General features: G+C 41.2%; 1 protein-coding gene across 1 annotated transcript in view; it reads right to left on the bottom strand.

The window, feature by feature from the left end:
* Positions 1-7,393: 7,393 nt before the first annotated feature.
* GRAMD2B (GRAM domain containing 2B) overlaps positions 7,394-19,392 on the bottom strand; it is a 47,945-nt gene continuing 35,946 nt past the window's right edge. Inside the window, exons 6-14 of the mRNA XM_074166048.1 lie at positions 18,993-19,088; positions 17,935-18,006; positions 17,734-17,814; positions 16,882-16,993; positions 15,064-15,186; positions 14,790-14,877; positions 14,247-14,348; positions 12,310-12,403; positions 7,394-8,665 (exon numbers count right to left, since the gene is read on the bottom strand). Coding sequence (XP_074022149.1) covers positions 8,624-8,665; positions 12,310-12,403; positions 14,247-14,348; positions 14,790-14,877; positions 15,064-15,186; positions 16,882-16,993; positions 17,734-17,814; positions 17,935-18,006; positions 18,993-19,088 — 810 coding nt within the window. The 3' untranslated portion in view covers positions 7,394-8,623. The remainder of the gene's footprint in view (positions 8,666-12,309; positions 12,404-14,246; positions 14,349-14,789; positions 14,878-15,063; positions 15,187-16,881; positions 16,994-17,733; positions 17,815-17,934; positions 18,007-18,992; positions 19,089-19,392) is intronic.

Below are 19,392 nucleotides of genomic sequence, written 5' to 3' on the forward strand. Positions count from 1 at the left end.
GTTACACTTTTCATCCCACCATGACTGATACGAATGTTGCAGCCTCCCCTCCTGAGACTGTGTTTGTTAGCCTGTGTGCAAGCTTATTTGCTTATGAAAATTTGTGTCAAGTTCAGCGTAGGGAGGAATAGTTCTCTCCTCCTAAGGTTTCCACAGCTCCTGATGGCAGCAGTGTGGGATGAGCATCCACTAGAAGCGCATCCCCTCATCCAACAGCAGGGGCACATAGCTGTAAGCGGTGGTATCACCAGGAGAAGTAACAGGTAGCAAAAGTGGTGAAATAGCTGGAGATTTAAAATTTTCCCAGTGAAGGTACGTTATGGAAGGACTTTGCCTGGGGGTGATGGGAGAGGAACTGGTCTGCTGCACCAGGCGCTTCCCAAGGCAGAGCCGGGAAAGGGTAGTAAGGAAAATCCTGTATTGCTCCAACTTTTCCAAGTCCAGGCTCCCAAGCACCCTCCTAGGATGGCCCAGGACACCACGCAATAATAATTTAGTGGCTAAAGCAGCATAGCCGTTGCACACTCACCCATCTATACCCGGGGTGTAGAAGTTGGAAAAACTGTCAGAGAAAAAAAAGGGAAAAAAAAACCAACCATGTTCCATGATCTAGACATTAACATTTCTCTTTTTCCAATGTGATTTGAATACATCTGTTTTTGCAGTACGTTCTTGCAAACTGTAAAAGAAAGAATGGATCAATTCAGAGCAGAATAAATACCCACTCTGGAAATCAAACTACCTTAAGGACCTCCCAGTCTGAAAGTTGAAAAAAAAGGTAGGTTTCAGAAAGACAGAAAAAAAGCTTTGGAAAAAACACTGTGTAGTATACCTTACAGTTGCTACTGTTTATCTCCAACACAGAAAGAACCACATTTTTTCGCCAAATGCAGAAACAGCAACAGAATTTCTAGTATTAGCTTAAAGAACTTATTATAAACATTAAAACAGACCCAGAATTTGATGGCTCTGTTTCTTACAGCAGAGCAGAAGTGATTCAAGAGAAAGAAGTGAATGGAAAAAGAAAACTGGTAAGCAGAGAAAGTAAAATTTGAGGGATATGTCTTCCGTTTGGTGTTGGTGCCTGGAGACTAATTTCACTTACCAAAACAAGGAGGAAAAAATCCAACAAAGTGTGTCAGCATATAACCTTGCTTGTGCAGGACAAAAATGAGTATTGCACTTAGCTTACAGTCTGCCTTATCCTGAGGCATACTTGCTATGACAGACATGTTTCCAACTTTAACATCAAAGGCTGTCACAATTTAAAAAAAAAAAATCTAATTTCCATAGATTTGAAATAGTATTACAGGTGTGTTTGTGCTAGGTAATTCTATCTACTACTTAAGGGAACACACACAAAAAAAAAAATTAAAATCATGGGAGAAATACATTATTCTTTGATCCTCCATTGTCACATACTAAGATGAGTTTTCTCTGATGCTTACAGCTGAGGATTGCAACTAGAGTTATGTGGGAGCCTGAGTTATGACTGCTGATGCATTTGGTCCATCCCACTCCTCCGGCTGGGGAGTGGCTCCCCAAGGAGCTGTGGCTCCTTGGGGAAGCACAGAGGTACAGGGCAGGCGTACAGAAAAACTGCCTCAGAATATTCTTGCAGTTTCCAGTGTTGTTTCCCTTTGCATGCAATGAAATTACAGAAAACAATAAAAGGAAAACTAGTTGTGCCAGAGAAACTGAAATATTATTTCAGGCGTTGCTCAACAGGCCCAGTAGGGCTGTCTTAGAGAGTCTTCTTCATATAGCTGGTAGAAATGTAACTATTTTTGGATGGGTTACTATTTAGCAGACCACCTTTTGAATCCAGGTTACATTTGGTAGGACAAGAAAGCAAACAGAGGCAGAGGATGGGCTATAAGGAGAAGGAGGGAATAACTAAATATGGGAGCTCTCAATAGCCAGCTCTGAGCACCCTCAAAATGAGGGTCCTAACCCTAATCCAGCTCTTGTGCTTTCATTAGTTCAATTAGACCCCAAACCACAAGTTCTTTTCATGGAAGGAGTTACTGTGATGGTCAAAGCGCAATTTCAGAACCAGAAATGTATGAGGGAACTTGGAAGAGAAGCGTGGAGGATTTGTTCCCACAATCGAGAAGTTTAAGTCTTTGCGCTCAACAGCCATCTTCCTTACAGCCATTACCATTGGTCAGAGTTTTTAGAAGGCAGACCCTTTCCAAATCAGCTCATGCAGACTTTATCTTTTTTTTTCATGTGTGCTGTTACTGGCGTCACTTAGAACTGTTTTGGGGGAAAACACAGAAGGACATCTCTTTGCGCTAAGTATCAGAAGCCAGCGTCATAAAGCATTTATTTTTCACATGATTGATCTGTGGGAGAAGGTTCACAGTTCATTACATATGTCCTGGAAACAGCTGTTAGTATAAGCTGACTTTCTTCCCACCTTGCCCCTGCTCCAGAACGTGGCCACGTGTGCGTATTGCCGCGACAGCAAGCGGTAAGTGTGGCAAGGGTTCAGAGCTGTATTTTGCTCTGCGTGCCAGGTGCAGCATGTAGGGTTATAATTAAGTTACTCATTACCTTTTCTTCTTGGAAGGGGCCCTTATCTATCTATCTGTAGATAGTGTGAAGAGCTGGCTTTTAATTTTGTACTTGACAGCACATTGGAATGATTTTGCTTTAATCTCCTGCTAAGCACTGTTAAAATGCCTACTCAGTGGAAAATTACCTTATCAATACCATTAAGTGAGAACAGCAGTTGAAGAGGCCTTTATTGTACAGCCCAAACTACCTGCATTGCCAAAGACTAATAAATCCTTGTTATGAAGCTTAATGTAAGAACGTCACACCCCCAGAATAGGATGCACTTCCTACATCATCCTGCATCACGGCATGAGCTTGCTGTTTGTTTTGTAAAGCCTGAGAAAGGATATCTTTTCAACTTTAAGAACATAATGAACTTTTAAGCAGTATCCAAATGAACCCAGTAGAGAAATTGGCAAGGCAAGAAGGTCACATACATAACAAAATACCTTGGCACAGGCTCAGCACACAATGGACAAAAGAAAAAAAAATAAAAAATGGGGGTAGGGAAGAGCTATCCCTACTGAATACACAGAGGCTGGCAGCCAGCGAGCCTAGCTGGTATGAAACATATATGGAGAGCAGCAATTTTCTAGGACACTCTCTGCAAGGAGCTGATTTCCAAGTTTTTTGGCAGATGTCTAGTCAATAAACAGACATCCAACTCAGAGTGGTTACTCCTTCCACCAACAGCTACACTCTTCCTTCCAGGAGAGGGAAGGTTTTTGGCAAAAATACTGCCCATTGTGGGGAAAAAAAGGTAAAGTGATCCATGCAAAGCATTTGTAACTTCAGTAGGGGATGGCTGGAATATTCTTGTACTTCCTGTATTAGAAACACAAGTCACCCAAATAATTTTAGACTTAATTCTAAGTTGGCACAGTATCGTTGGCCAGTTTGACTAAATGGAAACTGGAGGGTCAGGAGAAGCCATCAGGATGAAACCCAGGTTGTCTAAAAAACAACTGTATGTGTATCAGTGAAATGTCCATGTTTTGGGCAGAAATAGTTACAGGCATCATAACATTGTGTGAATCTCAGGGAATAAACTCTTCTAAGTGCTGCTGAGTTAGTGTCTACAGTGTACATTGTTTTAGTATATGCATTTGACTGATTTTTTGTTAAAATCCGGGAAGGCTACTGATTAAATGAAATTTACTTGCATGTAGTTTTTTATGGATGTGTTCACTGAACAACAGGCTACCATGAAGCTCTACAATTATAAAATTGTATTACACTGATTTTATAACCCAAGCAAGCGAAGAAACCCATCCCTTTTGTAAAGTCTCATTACATGCAACCATGTTTAGCAGAAAGCTCCACTGGGTTCAAACCATAAACTTGGAAGTGTCAAATGAGATTAGTCAATTTTCCCGCTCGAGCAAATTTGCATGTCAGACTGAGATAGTCTCACTGAAAGCAGGTGTTGGCAAAATCCTTTCAAACAATGCTATTCCTCTGCTGTTTACAGAAGCATACACACAGGCACTGAGCTCAAAAGGAATTGTTTGCTCAATTTAACTGTTTGCTCAGTTTTCTGCCTAAAGAGCCAGCTTTTTTACGATCTTTATTGCACGTCACACCTGCTCTGTAAATGCAGAATCTCCTATGTCCTTGGGAGTAACACCTCACTCGCAGCTGCAGCCGAACCAGCCGAGCACTGGCCCGCAGAGGCCTGGATAACACCAACCCGGAGATTTATTTAGCATTTGTCCGCTGACTACTAGGTGGAAACTTCGAAATGGAAGTGCAGGCATGGCAGGAAGCAGAGAGCATTACTACACATCTGCAAGAAGCTTCGTTCAGGTGAAAGCAGTGATAGTGTTAAATTCAAATGTGCACATACACACACACACCTCTTCATCTTTTCTGCAAATGCTAATGTGAGTTACTACCTTTCATGTTCTGCTGAGAGGGGGCTTCGTAATACCTCCCCTTCTTAGAGCGTTCACTGCATCCTTCACACCAACAGTATCATAAACTTGATACCCCTCAGCCCAAGCCAGTTCAGGCAACTAACTTGGCAGAAAACTAATTCAACAACCCCTCAACCCAACCAGCCTCTCCAAACCCACATTAGCTTTTTCTCTTTCTCTCCTCCTTTCTGCTATCTGTGAAAATGCATAAAAGAATAACAACTGGGAATATAGAATTGGGGAGACATGGAAAGGAGGACTCTTCCTCTTGACAGTAGCCTCAAGATAGGTGAATTCCAAACCATCAGAAATCATGCCTATAATACACTTCCATGTCGTGTGTCTGTTTTGCACCCCCACACCCCTCCTATTAGCTATTTGGACCATGTCATACCAGTGTGGTGGAGAAAACCACTTTAAATTAGTTTCACCAGGCCAGGATGTGAGGAGTCCACTTGCTGAACAATGGCAGAATGTATGTGGAAAAGTCAGGTCTTGTCTATGACTCCTGCCCACCACCAAAGCGTCTCAGGAGTTTCCTCAAAATTAATTTTCTGAGAAAAAAAATCAAGCAGCTTCTTGTCTGTTTGTTTGTTTTTCCTCCCTTAGAATAAGCACTCACATGAACTGAAGAAGGTTGGGCCAAGACCCACAAGAAACAATTGGGTCACCAACTACAACTAGCAAAAACATTAGCAACGTGATCCTGTTGCCTTCCATACATCTGCAGTTTCAAAGCATCTTGGCAGAACCTGGTACTACTACTAGGTACTTCAAGGCTGGTGGAACCCAGCTGTTTTTCCAGCCTCTATGCTGTGATGTACAACAGGCAGACAAAATTGGAAAAACAAAACTAAAAGAAATAAGAAAATCAGCTTTTAAAATCAGATTTCGAGGCAGACTATGCTGCAAATTATGTGATCATTATTAACAACATATGCTAAACATTTGATGTAGATTTCTTACTTCCCTGAAGTCACACATCTTTCCTGCCTGTTTCTGCAAACTATCACCTCACCTTTGCCAAACAGAAAAAGCCCTCCTCATGGCCTTTGTTTGCCCTACCTACTGCAGACGCTGGGAGGAGAATCCCCCCTTACTCTTTGCTGGACCCCCCCCGGCGCAGGAAGCAGCTTTTCCTTACTGATCACCGCGGGTGTTACTTCCCTCCCAAACAGGACTGGGGCAAACCCCTTCTCTTTGGTCACAAGACTGACTCACAGGATTTAAACCACTCCACTCACACTTCTCAGCTTTGCCCACAGAGTCATGCAAAGGAGGTTTCCACCTCCCAAGTCTGGAGGTACAGCAAGGAGGTACCTCCCAACTGCCCACCCGCTTCTAAACTATATGACACCCTCGCAATACCCTCCCTCTAGGAAAAGGAGTAGTGAAGGTTCCAGCGGAAGAGCAGAGAAGAGGTGGCCAGGCTGAATTGCATCAGCGAGCTGATGAGACCACAACCTCACAAGCACCAAGCCCCACTTCTTAGGGCACTCTCTGGGGCAACAAAGAAGATTGAGGGATTGGAGCATCTCCCTTATGAGGAAAGGCTGAGAGAGCTGGGACTCTTTAGCCTAGAGAAGAGGCTGAGGGGAGACCTCCTTAATGCTTGTAAGTATCTAAAGGGTGGGTTGAAGGAGGACGGAGCCAGACTCTTTTCAGTGGTTCCCAGTGACAGGACAAGGGGCAACGGGCACAAGCTGGAACATAGGAAGTTCCGTTTAAATATGAGGAGAAACTTCTTTACGGTGAGGGTGACGGAGCACTGGAATTGGCTGCTCAGGGAGGTCGTGGAGTCCCCTTCTCTGGTGATTTTCAAGACCTGCCTGGATGCAGTCCTGAGTAATGTGCTCTGGGCAATCCTGCTTTGGCAGGGGAGTTGGACTAGATGATCTCTAGAGGTCCCTTCCAACTCTGACAATTCTGTGATTCTTTCTTTGGAGCACAATTTGCTTCTCCTGCATTTGAAAGACAGAGTCACACCTTTGTCCAGAGTGGCACGCTTCCCCAGCGGGCTAAAGGGCATGGATCCACCTCTGATTACTCATTCACCACGGTAATTATTTTGTCCGCTTATGGCTAATGATAAGGGTTTAGCCTGCCTGTTTTATATAAGGCACATGACAAATATTCTCTCTCTCCCCTCTTTTCCCTGCAGCAAAGCACATCCTTGCTGATGTCACAGGGTAACAGGGCAACTCAGTTCAGCTGCTGGATATAATCAAGTCTCCTTGAAGTTCCCTTGATAAAGGTGACTTGTAGCATCCATTTTAAAAACATAAACAGAACTATAGACTTCTGTTATTGATACAGAATTAAAGGGAGGGAAGTAGAGAAGAAGGGAGAGGATGAGGTCGGAGTCCAAAACATTGCATAAGCTGTGTCACTGGGGAAGAACAGAGTAGCGAAAAGGACAGAAAAGGGAAAAAAACCACAAACATTGTGATAGCTTTCTTGTGAAACTAAGTATTCCAATAATCTCATGATAGCTGAGGGAGGAAAAGCAGAGGCTGCAATAGTGAGGACAGTCAAATCTCAGGTTTCTGACAGACCATGCTCAGATGGAATCTTGAGCCAGGCAGGAACATTAGACAGCTCCCTAAGCTGCCTCAACAGTATGATACTCATCCAATATCCCTTGAGGAGGAATCACTTGAGGAAGCTATCAAAGTTTCCTCAAAACTCTGGGGGCCAAATTTGCTCCTACTGTCTCTGCAGTCTGGGAAGACCTTGAGTACAGCTGAGGAAGAGGAGGCACACGGGCAGGATGCAGTCCCTAATCCTTTGTGCTGGGTACAGGGTTTTGCACATGTTGTGCCACACATGAGGTACAACCCCACTCAGATCATGAGTACCACATTCGACTAAAACTAATGGATGGAACTGGATTCATCCAAATTACAGTACCAAGCCCCTTGTTTCAAAAAAGTTTATTTAAACAAAGTAGGTACATTTCACAGAAATGGTTATAAAATGCATAGCATATTATAAACAATACTGTTACTTTATAGATACTAGTTGTTATTATCCTAAATATTGCATTTTAAAAACTAACCAGCCTGCTTGGTGAATCAGAAAGCTAAAAATCCCCAGTTATCCTGTCTTAGGCACTGTGAAAAAAAAAAAAAAAGGACAATATAACAAAGCAGGTGTCCACTTTTTCATTCACTCTACTGATTGTTTGTATTGCTGCATCATTAATTCACCAGTTCCTGTTATGTGGAAAGATCCGGCCCCTGGAGTCTCATACCAACAATAGATTTCCATCAACTGGAGCACAAATTGCACTTGCTCAGCCAACCAAAACCAACGCCAAGGAAAGCTGACTGAGGGTCTCTACACTGATTAACTTAATGGACAGACCATATGAGTGGACAAAAAAATTAGCACTTTTTAAAAGTTGTGCAGATATGTCACACCCACGCTGCTATTCATAAGCAACTTGATTGTAAGTTGGCAAGTCCATACATATTTCAAGCTTGACTTCAATGGAAGATGAATGCCCAGTAAAACCAGACCTTACCCTCAGTGGTGACGCAATGCCACAGAAAGTGGAATTGAGCCCTTTTACAGCATCTGAGAACTGAGCATGCCTCAAAAATTCAGAAATTCACATAAAGGCGGCCAGAGTTTTCTGATCTTTGGGATGCCAGGGCAAAAAGAAATAAAAATTAAGAGCACAGCACTGATACATAACCATAGCTGAGACAGATACCAGCTCATTCACACAACACTTCAGCAGTAGTTGTGACTGAAATTCTTCCCATCTACACCTCTATGACAATAAGCAGAAAGCAAATGCTGAGGTAAAAGGAGCTGCACTAGGTTTGCACTGGTGTAAAACATGTCTAGAATCAAGCAACCTATCAAATCCATTATTTCACACACAATAGAGAAAGAAAAATCCCCTTATTTTCAAAACATATAGATACTCGTAGACCAAAACATGTATGTTTTCAAAACATATAGATACATGCTCAAGAATAAACTGACTTTCTGCACTATGACATGAGCTTTACAGTAGTTTAAACTTGGCTTGGACTGAAATCAAAGAACCTTGAACTCTGGCCAGCAGAGCTCCTTTGGAACTGTTTGTCAAGAGAGGAGAATGAGGTCTGAAGCAGTCCAAGAACATCGGTGTTTCATTCACCATCTTCAAGTAGTTTTTGTAAGTTGTTCTGTATCTTAGAAAAAAAGAGAAAAGTAATTGGGAGGCAGGAAGTGTTACACTGTATTAAAAAAACGCAAACCCAAGATATACTCTTCAATATACTCTCTCTATGCATGTCTGTCACAATAGTTGTCTCTCATAACTATTCATACCAATGGTATTCATGTTAAATGCTTCCTGCACCAGAGTCAAAGGAAACATCTGGATATGATCAGCCACCAGTACACCTAGTTTTCGTACTATGAGTATCTCCTGCTATTTCCTCCTACTGATTCTCTCCTTCATTGTAGGTATGAGAAAATAAGATAGAAAAAACTTAGAGCCAGAAAGAAAGGGACAAGAAACCCAATTATTTTGAACCTGATCAAAACCCAAAAAACTCTCAAATCTCAAAGTTGCAGCTCTTAGGTTTAAGTGGATAATCCAAATAGTTTTGTGACAGCTTCAGCCACACAGCTGGCTATGATGCACGTGCAGCAAAACAAGGTCTTCTCACCATTAGCAGACATGTCCCATTTGCCAGATCGGGTGTACTGATTATGGGTTATCTTCCCCTCGTTACCCTGAAGGCAATGCCAGCCAGTCACATCAAGGATGATTTGCACAGACCTATTTTACACAGTCTATTTATACACCTTTCATCTCCTTGTCCTTTAAAAGCAGAGAGGGGGGAATATAGTGGGTCACATCCCCTGGCACACATGTTCTCTCTATCTTAATAACTAGCAGTCAGTGGCTACAGAAGGTTTAGTCACAGCTACTTTGAGACTGTAATTTAAGGAGCCACTGTACTTCCTGCTCAAGAACATAATTTCTTAATCCTACCTCATGATTTCTAGCCCAGATGCACACCTTTTTCAAGAGAGGAGTTTTGGGGAAAGGAATAGAGTAAGAAGCACCAAATTTTTATAGAGTCATTTAACACATACTCATTCTCTTACTCTAATGTAGCTCGTTGAAAGGAAATTCCTGTGTATCACTAGGTGATGTTTTCCCTCCCCCAACTTAACGCTTTATTCTCTGATAGACGTGATGCATTTTAACAACTTGTTAAATACACTTAAAAACCAAAGCAAAATTCTGCTAAGCCACGGTAATGCCTTGGCTCCAAGTATGAAATACAGCTTGTAAAAATCACAAGGTCACACTGAAAAAGTCATTGCAACACAGTCTTGCACTGAAGGTGTTTTTTTTTCACCTGGTGAGTAATTTTTAGTTTTTAACCTAGATAATTTCTGTGCTCTAGTTTACAATGCTGCAGTTGCACAGGAAGCGAGGGGAGAGACAACAAGTTACACTGGAACTTTTATGCTACGTTAGGTGCTGCAGCCAATTACTAGCACTTTTTGCTAAGGCATATGAAACAGTTAAGCAACCGCAGTGACTTTGCTCAGAGAACATAAAGTTATTTGATTTCTACCAGTTTTGCAGTGCAAGAGTAGGGTCAAACATCCTGTTCTAACCACTTCCACCTAGATTAGAGAGGACTGGGATGTGGCAATATGCAGCTACCGGCAATACTCATTTAGCTTGTATGCACAGCAGTAGATTGGGTCTTGAGCATTTGGCAAATGCAAGGTGAAACTTTAATGGTCCAACCCTGCAGACACTAACCAAAAAAAGCACAACTTAAGATTCTAATTCAGGGCAGAGGGTCACTTCTCTGGGAATAGCTGAATGATCCAACCATCCAGCTGTCTTTTACTGTATCTCCAAGCAGAGACTATATAAGGGAATGGGAAAGCGCCTAGCCCTGCTGCAAAGGGCTGGCTGGCTTCCCACTGGAATGAAGTGAGGTCTCCCATGAACCATTTTGCCAGCCTGTCCCAGACAGCTGGAAAGCACTAACCTCTTAAACAACACAATTTGGCTAAATATTGTATCTGGTAATCATCTGGTAAGCATTTTCCCCTTGTACTCATACGGTTATTACCGAGAGCATACAGAGGGGTTATGCTAGCAATATTACTCTAGACTTCCACAGCCAAGGGAGTGGAGATCTGAGGGGAAGAAACCCCTTTTTGGCAGTCTTTGTAAAGCCTATGCCACACAGGTAAAAAGGTGACATTATATAATCCCAGCTTTATGCTATTTGAGAAATTTGGTTTCGGAAAAAAAGGTGTTGAAAGACCTTGGCATGCACTCAGTTTTAGAAACAGAGGCAAAAATATCCCGTGTGACTTCAGCACATAGGAATTCAAGTAACTTTTGTTTTCACTCCACTAATACTTTTTTTGGTGCTTGGCCAGTATACGTGTTCCATTTCATACACCTGTACCGGGGACAGCTGTCGAGGTTTGGGGGCAGGGAGCTCCGGGGGCAGCTGCCGTGGGAAGAGGCCAGGGGCTGTCCTGCGCCAAATACAGCAGTTCCAGCAGCCTCCAGGGGACCCACACCAGGGCACAGGTGACCCCTTCAGCCAAGACGGTGGTGGAGCCTCTGGGAAAGTGTATTTAAGAAAGGGGAAAAACACCAGAGAGAGGAGAGTAAGAGGGGGAGAAACAGCAGAACGAACACTAAGGTCTGAGAAGGAGGAGGAGGTTCTCCACAGCAGAGAAGATGTCCACACTACAGTCTGTGGAAAACCCATGCCAGAGCAGGCAGTTGTTTCCTGAAGAACTGGAGCCCTTGGAGAAGCCTACGCTGCAGCAGGAAAAAATATGGGAAGAAAGGAGCAGCAGAGAGAAAACTGTTATATACTGACTGTATCCCCCCACCAGCCCCACTTGGGGGGGCAGGGAGTGGGGTGAGGAGATGGGAGTGAAGGAGTGAAGTTGAGCCTAGGACAGGGGGAAGGAAAGGTGTTCTACCATTTGTCGTTGTTTCTTACTACCCAAATCTGTTTTAACTGGCACTATATTAAATTGATTTTCCCCAGGCTGAGTCTGTTTGGCCTGCAATGGTCACTGGCAAAGCAATGTCCCTGCCTTTATTTTGACCCGTGAGGTTTCTCCTTGTATTTTCTCCCCCTACCCTGCTAGGAAGGGGGAGTGAGAGAGTGGCTGGGTGGGCATCTGACTTCTGGCCAAAGTTAGCCCACCACAGCACCTGAAGTGGAAAGAGGGTCTGCACACTCACTCTTGTTTTACATAGGTTTCCAATTTAAGTCAGCAAGTGCATTTAGTTTTGCAATTAGAGAATGGTAAAAAGGTAAAGGTCAGGTATAGGGAATTACACAACTGGTGCAGCAGCATTTGTTTTACTAAGTGAAACAGGCAGATTCCAGCCACTTCATACAAAGAGGCTGACTACATATGAAAGTGAGCATCGTTTTTCTGAATCAAAAAAACAAAATTCAAATGAAAGCCTCCAACAGAAAAGTTCATCAAATAGTAATAAAAGCTAAATCCAGAATCCTTAGCCTTGATGGACAAAAAAACACGTGAGACCATTACATGCAATAATCACACTTCAAGTGTCCAGTGCATTAGTACTTCCGGTTGTAAGCTTCAGCTCAAGCCAAAAATGTTTACACGTACCAGTGCTTGTACCTGGACTAATTTATAGTCCAAAACCCAGTCCTTTGGTCTAGGAAAACACGTCAGCTTCTGGTATCAAATCTAGGGGTAACTTATCACTTCTCAAAATAGCAGACTATAGAAATTCAGCAAGAACATGACTAGTGTATCAGCATTTGCATATATCATAGGAAGTTACCTTTTCCAATTTTATAAGATTAGCAGTTAACTCATCACAAAGGGCATCAGTGTTAATTTGCAGATGAGATCCCAAACCTTGGTGCACAGGATGTCTGTCAAACAGAAGGAAGAAGTGTGACAGAAGTGAAAAATAGGAAAACAGAACTGAGACATACATTTAAGATGGGAATACAGTGGTGACATTGTGAATTGTACTTGTTTACAGAAAGAAAGGCCTAAGTCACTTCTGGACTCTTGACTACATTCTTTACGAGGTTTCATTCTCCAGAAGTTTGGATGGAAAACTTTACAGCTATTTACACTGAAAATAAGTTGAAAAGTTGTGTAAATTCCATGTCCTGTGACTTGGAGGAAATCAAGAAGCCCAACCCCTTGACACTGTAGGAGTGCACATTAGATCACCCTGTGCCTTGTACTGTTTATGATCAGAGCAACAGAAAACAGGACTTTCTCGTGTAAGAGTGCTTTAGAAGAGGGACACAGCGTCCTGCTAATAAAAATATGTCAAACTTCTGGCTTTTGAATTTTGAAAATGGCTTTTGACATTGCCTACTATGAGAGGCAGATTTACCCTGCCCCCCTTGCTTTATTGGCAAAATATAAATGCAAGCTTGTTTAAGATAAAGAACCATTTCCTTCCTATTTGTTTTTTACCAAGAACCTAGCTCTGTCTTCTGACAGATGCATACAAGTCCTACTGCTTTCCACAGAAGACAGCTGAGAGTAGTTGGATCCTAAGCAGCACTGTCGTCGTTCAATATGACCACAAGTGCACTGTCAGAGTGACCTGTTTGTCACGGATGGGTCATCAGAGAAGATAGAATTAACAAGTAAACTTATTCAAGAGCTTGCTACAGGTTTGAAACACCTTGCAGACAGTTCCATCCAGCCTAGGTACAGCTGTCTTGCATTTTATTTTCCCTCTCTTCTTCAGGTGGTGCTTCTTCAGCTGTCTGCATTCCCACTTACGCTGGATGTGGCTGCAGGTTTTTCACTGAGATTTACAAATGACTTCTGAAGTCATATTTTTCAGAGCAGCTCAGAAAAAAATCAGTTATAAGAAGGGGAGAAGAGTTAATGCAAAATTTAATGCTGAACAAACTGATTAGTACTCTCAGCAGTGTCCAGTTCCATCCAAAGTATCCAGCCTTCTGTCCTAAGAGAGGAACAGGAAGCTGATAAAACAGTGGCTTACTACTGTGGTGTGTGCCCCTGCACTGCCTCTCCATTTGACGCTTGCATATTTCCTAACCATGCAACACAGAGATTTAAAAAAAAAAAAAAATTAAATATGCAGGGGCAGATGACATCCATGACTCTAGCTGCAGAATGGAACTATCTATACAACTACGGCCCCTTTCCCTATTTCCTCTTCAAACACAAAAAGAACCTTCCCTTGATGTGTCTGGATTTTTTTTTTGTGCATTTTGTTTTGTTTTTCTGGTGTGGTGAGGTTTTTTTAATTTTATTTTTTTATTTATTTTAGCGAGACAGGATAACAATTTCTAAAGAGAATATAGGCAGCCCAAAGCTTCAGAAAACATACAAGCAACTCAGATGTATTAGCCCAAAGATTACAAAGTACCTTCTGACGTCTTAGGCTAATCAAATGACATTAAGACTGAAGACAGAAGTTTCAGCTTTTCCACAGTACCATTGCTTTTGAAATGAACTGCTCACTTCAGCAGTTTACACTGAAGTTATAGCTATCTGAAACATTCTCAAGGCAGTAATAACCCCTGATATATCGTATTTGCACTAGAAGTCCTACACAGAAAGCTGTGAGATAAGGGTAGCACAGATACAAGAACTACAGGACAGTGAAGTCCCACAAGGGCACTACAGTATCACAGTGGTTTCTGAAGAAAATAGATGAGTGTGACAGATACTGGAAAAAGATTTTAAAACCCCAGAATTTTACAGAGTGTATCTTACTCCTTAATATGCGACTCAAAGGATGTGATGGAAATCAGGCGCTCCTCCAGGACATTGATTTTATATCTCATGTAGAAGGTAGAAAATATTAGTACACAAACACTGCGAAAGAAAAATAAGGCACATTAGTTAATGGAAACTTTAGAGGTACTTGACAAACTTAATGTTATAGGCCATTTAAATTGTTACTTGTACATAATGAATAATAAAAGTATCGTTCTTAGAAACACCTTAGGAATACCCATCAGTGACATTGAGACAGTTATGAAAATCTAGCTTTGAGTATGGCTTTGCTAAGCGACATGTAAAATGAACATGCAAGTAGTTAAACTCCTAATGTCTCCTGAACCAAAACACCCTTTGCTTTTAAAAGTAAAAAGCCTATTAAGTAAGCTTGCCTCAGCATTTCTTCTTCTGAAAAGTCTAACGGCCACAATTCCTAACAATTTCTTTTTTTTCAAGTGAAGGTTAGATTATATTAATTTATGTAATCATAAGAAAATGCTGGTATTTTGACAATCTTGATATTAATTGCTAACTTACAGAAATGCGTAAAATATAAGTACATGGTTCAGAGATAAAAGCTTCTGGGACTTCACTTTATGAAAGAACCTGAAGGCTTCAGAATGGCCTGTGAGAAAAAGAACAAGTGTTACTTTGATCAAAGCAGACCACAGCACACAAATGTTTTTTTTTTTGAAGCACGCAACAGACATATAAATAAAGCGATAAGAAAGAGAACTTCCAAATCACATGAACTGACATAACTACACAAACTTAACTTAGTCCAGCTGAAGATCTGCCCTCGACTCCTTACCATTTCGAAGACTGTTCCTGGTTTTTCCATCAGGTCCACGTTTACTGTGTGCATCTGAGCGGACAGACTTTGCCTCAGCCTTGGAAACTTTCAAGTGAGTCTGTGTCTCAACGACATGGTAATCTGTTAACAGCAAGATTTGTAATGAAGCTGAAATAGGAAGTCAAAGGAAGCTGCTGGTACCTTACATTAGTCAAGAAGCAGGGGAAGAGGAGGATTTTAAAAGGTGCATTTCTGGACTAAAAAGCACCAGTTGGTTTAATAGCCTTAAAACAGCTTGCATAGTAATTCCACATCATCACAAGATACAAAGAAGCACCTGGACTGGAAGAGGATGATGTATGCTGCACTTAGATTTCCAGATCCTTTGAAAGATGGCAACATATGCAAACTCAAAGGTTATCACTGAATTTCCAGTCAGAAGATTATACAGATGCAAAAGTCATCTCTCAAAAGGACTGAATATGCTGAAGTAATGATTCCAGATGACTTTAATAGCAACAAATGGAGATATTGCTCCCTGTCCTGACTATTTTTTAAATGCAGATGATGTCTTCAAAGAGATGGGACAGAAAAATCCAGTTGCATTCAGTTTTGTTCATGCCTTACTTGCACAGGCTGGACTGCTCTAATGATGCACAAGAAACCGAATCACAAGTGACAGACTTGTGCCCCCCCAATTCCTTTTCCTAGGGTGATTCTTTAACTGGATATTGTTTTTTCATTTGTGAGTAAAGAAAATGGAAAGTTTTGAAGTATCTATTAGCTGTAAGGAAGTAAGACAGCCAGTAAAAATCATTATTCAGAACATTCATGTGGCAAGTGATGACACCACAATGTAGTTACTGCTTCAGAGACACCACCAAACAATTAAAAATACACACACAGTAAATACCAAAGACCAAAGCAAATAGCCCCAAGTCATACCACTGAACAAAAGACACATAGGGAAAAAGAAGAGTTAATTAAAACTAATGCAACAGAAAACTGCCGTAAAAATGATAGTATTTGATTGAAAAGCAATCATAAAAGTTTCTTATAATTTAAATTCTTCTGTAGTCAAGATGGAATCTGGAATAGTAACAACATAATAACACATTAATACATTAATATATATTAATTATACAGCAGAATAATATCCTAGTTTTGCCAAGAACATTTAGCACATGCTACATAAGAGAAGTTCTATTGTACTTATGAAATTATGTGGAGTTTCTACACAGCATTCCTGCTAATTAGTTGAAGAACTTGAGGCATATAAGAATACAAACAGTAGTGTGAAGAACAAATAACTTTAGACAGTATTTTCAAGTGTCTTAATAATTGCAAAGAATAAAATGAGGGTTTAAAAAAAACACATAAAAACACATATCAAAAATAACACTTTAATGGCCAAATGCCACCATGGCAGAGTATGATATTTGTATAGATTAGAAGAACTTACACTGTGACTTGAACTACTTTAAAATAGGGGCTTTTGTTTGTTTGTTTTCCTGTTTTTAAAGGATGAACATGTCCTACATTGTACCTCTGTAGTATAACTGACAGGAGGTGTAGGGAGCAGACAGTACATGGATAAGCAACTGGAGCCAGTAGTGACAAATCAGATCCACTATTGACCAAGTCATTGTCTGAGTCTGGATTGCAAAGGGATATAATAATGGAAATGCAGCTATTGTGGCTTTGAGGAAGACCTTAAAAAACATGTAATTCTCCAGGATTCTGGAGAATGTAGATTGCACATCAGAAGGCGATTACTGAAGCAAAACTGAGAGCTAAACCATTCTCATTTTCTTGGGGCCCCACGATCCTACCCACCTTGGAAGCATTCCAGCTCTGGGGTCTGTGAGCCTGTGCTGCTGGACTCTTCCATCTCTTGTCTCCGCTGCTGCACTATTCCATCCAAATCAGAATAGTCCTCATTGAAATCCTGATGGGAAGAAAGAGTCACAAGAAAACTCAGCCCTGTTCTAAATGTAAACAACCTTATTTCCTCCGACCTCCCTCTAGAAACTGAATTAAATTAAAAAGATTTAAATTAAGAATTAAATTAAAAGATTTAAAATTGTTTAACCAGGAACAATCTCTGATATCAAGACATTGAGATCAAGTTAACAAAATAAGCCCTGTATGATCACCAGAATTCAAGCCTCATTCCCTGCTTTCCTTTAAGTGAAAAGATTAAGTCTGTGTGCAAAAGAAAGACTGTTAAGTTAGACAAACTGAGAGATTCAGGACAGGCATTATTAGAATTAGGCTCTGGTCACCACACATGGCTACACAGCTCTTTCAAATGTCTGAACTGGTCCACAGAGGAAGGATTGCAACTAGAAACACTTTAAGAACTGTTTATGGCAAAGGAAGAAGAAACTTCAAGTCAGTACAGAGTGCTGTGGAACCTGACTGCTATAGAGAATTTGACTCTGGAATATATACGGACTTTGGAATATATACAAAGCATACAGGTGTATATACACTGCACGTGATCAGATCAAACCGCACTTACGCTAATCACTTCCACTGCTTCCTATTGTTAAAAAACTCATGGAAGTTTTAGAAACAGATGTCATGATTTCCTTCAGTTTCTTCTTCTCAGACACTTTTAAGTAGCTTTTGCAATGAAAAATGCCATGCAACAGATGAAGGAACATCTAAATCTAAGCCATTTACCAAAGGCAGAGCTGTAGGACGATCGGCCCTGAAGCTGTTTTCTGGAGAAGAGGGATTTGGACTGTTGCCCACGCTCGTATCCTGAAAAAAGCAGAAGTGTTAACAAGGAACACACTCAGAAACTACGTAGCATTTAAAAGCAGAAAAACAGTAATAATGAACAGAAACCTATATACCATCTTCACTCCCGTTAGTACTTACTTCAAGATGTCTACAGATAGATTTTAACAGCTTGTAGGTGGTATCTCTGGAGAGTAAGGAGACAAACATGTACTGAAAAACAAAAGTTCCAAAACTGTTTGAGAAAAGGCACACTGTACGAGCTTCCTTTTATCTAAAAAAAAACCTGTTAGGTGGTTTTGCTAATGAAGTAACTATTTTCAAGAACTTTTGTACAGCAAGAAAAAGCTTCACCCCATCTAAGACTATGACCTGTGATTAATCACAAGGAGCACAAAACAGACACATAAAAGTTGCTATATTCTCCTGCAGGAACCAGAGCATAGTCCAGATCTGCTGGACTTTGTATACGATGTTTTACCTACCCTTTAAAAACAAAACCAAAAAAAACCCCAACAACTCCTTTTTTGTACAGTCTCCTGCATCCACAAAATATTTGTACAATGAAAACAGGCTGTTTCTAAAGCTGCTCTTAGGATAATCTCATTTTCTACTGACTGATCTGACTACTATTCTGAGTATCACTGGAAGCAAGTGTATTTTGTGCATCTAAGGTACAGCCGGTCAGGTAAGAGACCCAAGTAAATGAAAGAATACTGTCAGAGCTGCCAATAAGGCAGGTAACCCTCTGTGCATGCACTTCCTGACCCAGCTGTTTCAGTTCCCCCAGTGCTACTACTCTACAGTCTTGGAGAATGGGGAATTATTGATTACAGAGAACAGGTGGCAACCACAGATTCCGTTTCTTATTTTCTCACTGAGTACTACATAGCTTTGTTTACTCTAGATCCAAAGAAAAAAGACAGGGTGTTAGTTAAAGGAAAAAAACCAGTCCTTGCCTGTCACGAGAGAAGCCAGAAGCCCCTAGGATCATCCTCTAAAAAACCAGATTGTCCAGGGTCCTAAGTCTAAATGCCCACATATGACTAATTCCTATAGGTGTTTAAATGGCTACTTGGCACCTTCAAGAATTGCTCATATTACAGCCAATAAGGAGGGATGAAAAAAAAATAAAGTAGAAAACAAATGAAAAAGAAAGCAGGCAGAGCGCATTAGCTTTGCCCTCTACCAGTACTTACCCTGTCCGTGACTGTTGCTATGATCAGAGCATTTGGCACAAGAAGGGCAGTTTTGGTTTTCTTCAAAAGTGTCACCGAGAGCACAGGTATACTAATCTGAAACCAGATCAATGTAGTGTCAGAGACCCAAAACACCCATACAAATCTGCACATTCTTTCACAAGAAGCCAGCCTACCAAATGTGACAAGCCAGACCTTCCACATTCTTCATTTAAAGATTTCTCTGCTACATGTTCTGGGCCCCTCACTACAGGAAGGACATTGAGCTGCTGGAGCGTGTCCAGAGGAGAGCCACAAAACTGGTGAGGGGTCTAGAGAACAAGTCATATGAGGAGAGGCTGAGGGAACTGGGCATGCTTAGTTTGGAGAAGAGGAGGCTGAGGGGGAACCTCATTGCCCT

The sequence above is a fragment of the Numenius arquata genome, chromosome Z (assembly GCF_964106895.1).
Source record: "Numenius arquata chromosome Z, bNumArq3.hap1.1, whole genome shotgun sequence".
NCBI lineage: Eukaryota > Metazoa > Chordata > Aves > Charadriiformes > Scolopacidae > Numenius > Numenius arquata.